The 7088-nt window shown below is 47.2% G+C and overlaps 3 protein-coding genes across 3 annotated transcripts; 2 read left to right on the forward strand and 1 right to left on the reverse strand.

The window, feature by feature from the left end:
• Nucleotides 1–641: 641 nt before the first annotated feature.
• GUITHDRAFT_165628 (hypothetical protein) lies at nt 642–2006 on the forward strand. The gene is made up of 7 exons (XM_005823862.1): nt 642–774; nt 866–988; nt 1036–1108; nt 1160–1305; nt 1353–1515; nt 1617–1747; nt 1801–2006. The coding sequence occupies exons 1-7, from the start codon at nt 679–681 to the stop codon at nt 1966–1968; spliced, it is 900 nt and encodes a 299-aa protein (XP_005823919.1). The 5' UTR covers nt 642–678; the 3' UTR covers nt 1969–2006.
• An 835-nt stretch (nt 2007–2841) lies between these two features.
• On the forward strand, nt 2842–4525 carry GUITHDRAFT_165629 (hypothetical protein). Its single transcript, XM_005823863.1, has 2 exons — nt 2842–4329; nt 4384–4525. Exons 1-2 carry the CDS (start codon nt 2931–2933, stop codon nt 4413–4415), a joined length of 1431 nt encoding a protein of 476 aa, XP_005823920.1. The 5' UTR covers nt 2842–2930; the 3' UTR covers nt 4416–4525.
• A 240-nt stretch (nt 4526–4765) lies between these two features.
• Nucleotides 4766–6627, reverse strand: GUITHDRAFT_89880 (hypothetical protein; the record flags this gene model as incomplete). Its single annotated transcript, XM_005823864.1, has 11 exons — nt 6589–6627; nt 5975–6416; nt 5849–5933; nt 5767–5804; nt 5691–5723; nt 5549–5641; nt 5449–5490; nt 5362–5402; nt 5192–5309; nt 5043–5111; nt 4766–4990 (listed from the first exon to the last, which is right to left on the reverse strand). The coding sequence occupies exons 1-11, from the start codon at nt 6615–6617 to the stop codon at nt 4766–4768; spliced, it is 1215 nt and encodes a 404-aa protein (XP_005823921.1). The 5' UTR covers nt 6618–6627.
• Nucleotides 6628–7088: the final 461 nt, after the last annotated feature.

Here is a 7088-nt window from a genome sequence, read left to right on the forward strand (position 1 = left end):
AATGACACAGGTACACGACTGAGACAAAAATGGTCAAGGTTGTTGGTCGTTAATGCTGCCCTTGTTCCACTTCTGAACGTAAGATGAGGGCTGAAGGCAGATATTCGCGCTGGGAGGAAACAACACGCAACTAAAGCACAAGTCAAGAGTCTAGAGCATCGCATTTTGCAACTCCGTAAAGAGATTGAGAAAAGGCGTTTAGGAACTTTTGTTTGCTTGTCGTTTCTCAACGAGCAACTAAGAGTCTGCCTGCAGGCTTACGTCAGTGCAATTTGGTAGCAGTGTCAAAACAACGAGCTATTTGCGGTGCATGGCTTGAAAAGAAAGAATCACAAGGGGAACAAAGCAGCAAGATGATTTCAGGTAGAGGCAACGCGAATAAAACGAGCAAAGTGAGGGAAGGGGCCGTCGACCCGCATTGAGGGCAGCAGTCGCATCACTAATGCGCATTCTCAAATGCAGCGCGAGGTCCGCTGAAGTAACTTTTATGGCATAGCGGTTACTTCTCAGTTACATTTGCACTGCATTTGCTCCCTGGTCCGCCTCAGGTTCCGCCTATTCCGGGTGGGGATGAGGGTTTTATGCTGGTTGACTGAACTGACATCGCCGGAAATAGACGGCTGGGGGCAAGGCATGGCAGGGACCGAGGGGCTCGTTCGGCCTCTGCGGTCTGGCCGCATGCCAAGTAGCTCGAAGCACAGAGCCATGGCATGTCTTATGCTGGGATTGGGAGCAGCAGCAGTTACTCTGATTTTCAGGGATGGGAATGGAACGGTAAGTTTCTTGCTCGTCAGACGTCTCTTTTTTCGATCTGCTTCCTTGAGGACTTGCGCTTTGCACAAGGATGTGATAGAAGATTTACCAGCAGGATCCTGTTTCCGATACGATGGACAAGAACAGTGAACAGTTCAAGCGTATGTTCCGAGGAAGCGTCGACTTCGAAGACTATCCTACATGGACGAAAACCGTGGATCAAATCAATGAAGTGGTTTGGAACTGAACAAGTGAACAAGTCAAAAACTCATATTTGTACAGGGCAAAGTCAACCACGGTGTTTGGACTTATTACAAGGGCCCTCCGTTCTTGCAGAGAGTCACTATGTACTCGGGTGAAAGCCGAATTCTAGATTTTACTCTCTCTGATGTCTCCTGATTTCTAGGCAATGACGTGGACATTACTAGAGCGGGGAATTTGATCAGGAAAGTCCTTGGACTGCCAAAGAACTTTGGAAAGTGGGAGGGGAGCAGCTACATCGAGAACTTTGGTACACAACAGATGAGATTTTTGCAAAGCAATAGACACTCGGTACCATGGTTATCTCAGACCTCACGGGGAAGTTAACCATTTTTCAGGTCTTAGTTATTCCTCCCCTCTCCGAAGGAAATCGTCCCATTTTGAGCGATGAGGCGAAAGCAAGACTTCGCCACTACATTTCTGTTGGGCACAATACTCTCATCATTTGTGGAGGACCTGCCAACGTGGACTTCATCAACTCCAACTTGTTGCCACAAGATGGTATGTCATATTTGGTTTGTCTCTTGCCTTCCAAAAACTTAATGTTTCTCTGTTTTGTGTTTGTATGCAGCTTGATGCATATTCATGACCTGTTCCGTCAGGTGGTACGCTCTTGGAGCAAGCGTGGACAAGGGGTCCATATGAAAAGCAAGAAGCTGCGATCGGGACTCCTTTTCAGACTCTTCCAGTCACGCTTCCCAATGACATGAATCATGCACATGGAGTGCGCCTGGTACCTGATGCAGCATTGAAGGTTTTGGGCTTAACTATGAGTGTTTTATGCAGTCTTCTCTACCGATGGATGCTGTAAGCTACTTCGAGACAGCAGGGGTCAGCGTTGTTTTCGGCATGAAATTTGGCAGTGGACAAGCTCTATTCCTTGGTTTTGATTTCTCATTACTTTCTAAACCATGGATCAAGACTCTTATTGCGGGGATGGAGTTTGCTTCATAAAGGGTTTTATTTGTACGAATAAATGTGGGGATCTGTGGACTCAGTGACTCGCCGCGGTACTGCGTGTGGATCGGATCATGCATAAACTTGAAATGTTTAGCAGGCTGCTTGACAATAAGTGCTAACTTACGTTGTGATTCACTTCCTGTACACCGGATCGGAATCCGAGGCTGCCAGGACTGGGCCCGGCCTGGCACTGCGGCAGCCAGTGAGGTGTACTACCGGGTAGCCGGGCTCAACGGTGCGGCCGGTTGAATAGGTTTCAACTTTCAGTGGCAGGGGCCGCCTGACCGTGCCAGGCGGCCCCGGGCTCAGCCCGGCCCACGTGACGCGGCCGGGCCGCCGCCACGGTCAGCTGACTCGCCCGGCCGCTCCGAGTCAGGCCGCCGGTCACTGTCACCGGGTGGCCGCCCGGCCGCCGCCCGGCGGGGCGGCGGTGCGCCGGCCGTTAGCCCGGGCCTCGGAACCGTCCCGGAGTCCGATCCGATCACTGTGACCGTCACAGTGGCCTGCCCGTCGGACGGGCAGGCCCGGCTAGTAACTTACTGTCACAGGCTTCAACCCCGCATTATTAGTCAATAAATTAAAAATGCAGAAGCTCGACATCGAACAGTGGGAAGAGGAGTGACAAAGCGCGAAAGATCATGGATGTTGATTTCAATGACGCGCTGAACGTTGGATTAGATAGCCTTGTTGCACCAAAAGATCTAAGAATCCATCTGCATGCAAACCTAAACCCTGAATATCGAAATAGCGACAACTTCTTGTAGCTGCGCAAGCAAACAAACAGATGTAGTGAGGTTATTTTCGTGGTGTGATGTAGTACTTTCGGGACTAAACATCAACATGAAATGATTTTCTAACTTGGTGTGCAGGAACGTTTGTAGTGGAGCCGACGGTGCATCGAGACTGATAAGGAGTGTGATGCTGTAGCAGCAAGCAACAAACCAGCTGAAAGCGCGATGGAAACTCTGGCATCGGGAGCCAATGTAAACACAACGCAATACTATGAAATTCTAGGGCTGCAGAAAGGAGATGCAAACACGCCAGATGATATCAAGAGAGCATGGAAGAAAACAGCTTTGAGACTACATCCTGACCGGAATCGAGATGATCTGGAGGCTGAAAACAAGTTTAAGTTGGCGAAGGATGCGTATGACGTTCTTTCCGACCCTGAGAGAAAGCAAGTTTATGACAAATATGGAGAAGAAGGGCTCAAGATCAAGGAAGCAATGGATAACATGGATCCTGCCATGGCCCTCTATGCTCTTGGAAGTGCGAGTTCCGCAGCTCGTGGAATGCTTGTGCTCTGCATATCTTTCTTTTGCTGTTTTCTTTTGCTGTTTCCTATTTTCCTCACTGTTCGCATTGATGGATCCTCCAATATGAAATGGGCAGGCGTGTTTTCGCCTCTGTTTATAGTCGTCGGTCTTTCGGTGTGTTGTTCATTGCCTGCAGCACTGTCATCAGAGCAGCAAGACAGCAGTGCCATCGGCAGAGCATACACTAGGTTCACTCCGCTGCTGTACTCTATCTGCGTATTGATATTCTTGTCCCTTCTGGCGAGTGCTCTTGATGGCGATCTCAACACAGGGATCGGGCAGATCTTCATCCCGGTGTTCATTATGGAGGCGGTGGAAATACTTGCTCTCACTTTTAGAGTGTCCAGAGCGGCATATGGCAAGTATGAAGCAGAGAAGAAGTCGGGAAGTCCTGTACTCTCGTACTGGGAGTTTGTTGTGGACAAGTCTCTCTTCAAGATCTTGCGGTTGATTCAATGGATCTTGATCGTTGCGAAGGTCTCGGGGTCTACATCCTCATCTTGGTGGGCCATCCTCCTTCCTATCTGGCTTTGGTTTGCGTACTACATCTCGATGAGGATCGTAGTGAAATCGTTTCGAATCTTATCCCTCGAGAAAAACCGCAATCCAAATCGTCCTCTCAGTGCAACAGACGAAGATGAGCATGATTCTGGCAAAGAGAATGTTTCTTCGAGAATCTTTACCTTTGTTTGCTTTATTCTGCCAATCTTGATTATGTTTATTCTCCTGGCATCTCGTCTCTCGGGATCAACGCTTGCGAATCATTCCTTTGCTGAAGTTCTTATTCCTTTTTTCTTGCAAGCTGGCCTCATTTTCTGTGCGATCTCTTGCACGCTAATGTGCCTGAGAAAACCAGAAACCGATGCTGGAGGAGGGCAAGAAAATCAGGAGGAAGACCCTGAAAGTGGTCAAACCAGACAGGAAGGGGAATCGAATGATCACTACAACCTCGATGCCGGCAGAGGCGAAGGAATCCAGCCTGTGAGCGCGAACCAACAGGATGTACATATAAGTTCAGACACGCAAAGAGAGGATTCCGGTGAAAAATTGCAATTTTTTTAATATTTCACGCTCCCTGACTCTTTTTGTGCAGAATTTGTTTCTATTGGGATTGAAGAGAAGTAATTTCAATCATCTCAATCTGTGTGTTGAGTATCGACAGCAAATATCATGAATATGGCAGTACATTCAGATCTGAGAGATAAGTTGAGACTAACAAAATGCTCTTGAACGAGAATTTCTCATACTCGACAACTCATAATTCGATTACAATCATTCTGAAATCATTAAGAAAAACATCTAATACTCTCTCGGCTTCACAAATTCTTTCAAGAAACCCACAACAAATTACAAACGATTCGCGATCACATTCAAATCACAAAGCTCGTACCACGGCTGTTTCTTAATAGGCCATGAACGTGTCTACGTACGCTTTGCCCAAAAACGATCGTCCAATCACACTGCAACGTACGAGATCAGTACCTCAAAGCCAATATGCAGGTTGACAACCTGGTCTTTGGAGCATTTTCTGCGCCAATCATCTGAATGACAAGGTCATATTTGGTGAACACTTCTTCGATCAGAATTACATCAAGTGTCTCCTGCGTCAGGCGATATCTTCCGTCTTCGGGGAGTCGTTCCATGACAGCAATCCCGCAGTTTGGCGGGTTGTGTGTGGCCTCGAATTGCTCGACACTCCACTAACGATGCAGCTCAAAGTCAGAAGTCTATGTTGCTGGTCAAGCGAATCACCTGAAACCATCGCATCAAGAACAATCGGAGCGCCAACCCGTGCGTGATGATAATCACATTTGAGCCCTCCTGTTTGGATGAGTCAGGTCGTTTAGGAGGCTTCGATTTTGAGGTAGGGCTGAGACAGAAAGGGCACACATCTTCAAGACCTGTAGATGATCTCTACGCAAAGTGCCGATAAAGCCTGAAACCCTAATGTACACGTCCAAGCCTGCTTCTCCATTTGGGAAGCGATAAAAAAATCTTCCAAATTTGCTTCTTTCATGCCTGTAATGATCAATTAAGAACAAAAAATCAAAGACACAGCAATCCAACTGACTTATTTTGTCGAATGGTATTGAGATTCTGCAGGTTTCCAAACTAAACAGCATTTAGCAACCGAATTTGTCAATCATCGTTAAATTACTTGTTGCTCAGCGATTCGAGGTTCCTCGCGCAGGCCTTGAATCTTGAGCCATGGCATCGCATCATGTGTTTGCAAGCATGTAACATATGCAATAGATTACCTGCTCATAATCTAGAGCTTGAATCAGCTGCCGACAAGTCTGAACTGCGCGTTGATAAGGGCTGTGATACACGTATACTGGTTCTTCTTTGACCTTGTCAGTAAAGTCAAATATATACCAACACTAGATTTGGATTCGTTACAATCTCTTTGATTTTTGTCCCTGCGTCCCATGCCTGCCATTCCATCAAATTCACGCATTCACTGTGGCTTCTTGACCTGTCGCAAGCCTCGAGGATTGAGAGCAATCTTCCAATCTGCTTGATGATTAGGAGACTTGATTGGTCAACACAAAACATTCCTGGTATCTGAGTGTAGAGAATTTCTTGAGTATTACCCTCTGATTCACCATGCCGTACTAAAATTATTCGTTTCGGTCGTGGCATCTGTGAAGAGTAAGTGAAAAGAACGAACCCTAACCGTTCACCGCCGTCAATGAATTCCGAGTCGGCATTGAATGAGGTAGTGGTTTCAATCTCTGAATAGACATGTGCCCATTTCTTTGGGAGAACTTGTCAAAGTTTGAAAGGCCCTTCGAGTCTTCTAGATTTATAGCGCTCGATGATGTTGGAACCTCTGCAGAGGACGAACAGATTGAAAGAGGTTGGCAGGTACTTTGTGCACTGAGTATTGTTGACGGAGACATTGCTGTACATTCTGGCGGAAAGTGATAATGATCTAGGGGCTGAACAATACTTAATTTGCTTTCAAGAGCAAGAATTTTCTTCTGTTCTGGACAAATTTGACCCTTCACATCATTATCGCTGAAGTCGATGTGGTCAGTTGGACCCGACGATGTTGGAAGTGATACTAAGTTGACGTTTCTGGTCTTGCGGTGCCCCCTTGAAAATATTCCTGTCCATAGATTCCTGGAATAAAGATGTCATTTACGAGAGATGGCAAATCAAGATTGCACGCTCGAGCTACACCCCCCAGGGACCCCGCATTCTGAGACTCTCGATCAAGTCGATGAGAAACAAACTAGTCAAGCAAAATGATCGAACACAACATTGAAAAGTGTAGCAACAACCCCCAGCTCACCGTGTCGAGATTGAACAAAAGGAACGCATGACAAAGTGCAATTTTCTTGTGCAGCCCTGGTTTAGTCAGGTTTGGGGTTTAGGATTTAGTCAGGGTTTAGCCTAGAATTTAGGATTTAGGTGGACAAGCCTGAAGGACCGACTGCGCCGGGGTGGAGATGAGGGAAGATGATGAAGAAGAGGAAGACATGGAAGAAGAGCAAGGCGAGGGCAAGGAAGGAGACGGGGCGAGCCCGTACCGAGCTTGAGCTGCGAACCGAAGGCCAAGGTAAGGCGGGGGCAACTCTTTTGACTTAGGCTGAGAAAGCTGCACGGAGTAGAAGTAGATGGCGAGGTTAGCACTTTAGGCCGTGTACTCCAAGTACTCGCGCGCCTCTTTCGACTAGAATTGTCTAAGTTTAGGGTTTAGGGTTTAGGGTTTAGGGTTTTAGGGTTTAGGGTTTAGGGTTTAGGGTTTTAGGGTTTAGGGTTTAGGGTTTAGGGTTTAGGGTGTAGGGTTTA

The sequence above is a fragment of the Guillardia theta genome (assembly GCF_000315625.1).
Source record: "Guillardia theta CCMP2712 unplaced genomic scaffold GUITHscaffold_102, whole genome shotgun sequence".
NCBI classification, from domain to species: domain Eukaryota; class Cryptophyceae; order Pyrenomonadales; family Geminigeraceae; genus Guillardia; species Guillardia theta.

Excerpts from the sequence above, each read along its gene's own strand:
- GUITHDRAFT_165629 (XM_005823863.1), top strand. The coding sequence starts at position 2,931 with ATGGAAACTCTGGCATCGGGAGCCAATGTAAACACAACGCAATACTAT. Across the intron at positions 4,330-4,383 it reads CACGCAAAGAGAGGATTCCG|AATTTGTTTCTATTGGGATT; the intron begins GTGAAAAATTGC and ends CTTTTTGTGCAG.
- GUITHDRAFT_165628 (XM_005823862.1), top strand. The coding sequence starts at position 679 with ATGCCAAGTAGCTCGAAGCACAGAGCCATGGCATGTCTTATGCTGGGA. Across the intron at positions 1,109-1,159 it reads GAGAGTCACTATGTACTCGG|GCAATGACGTGGACATTACT; the intron begins GTGAAAGCCGAA and ends CCTGATTTCTAG. Across the intron at positions 1,516-1,616 it reads CAACTTGTTGCCACAAGATG|GTGGTACGCTCTTGGAGCAA; the intron begins GTATGTCATATT and ends CTGTTCCGTCAG.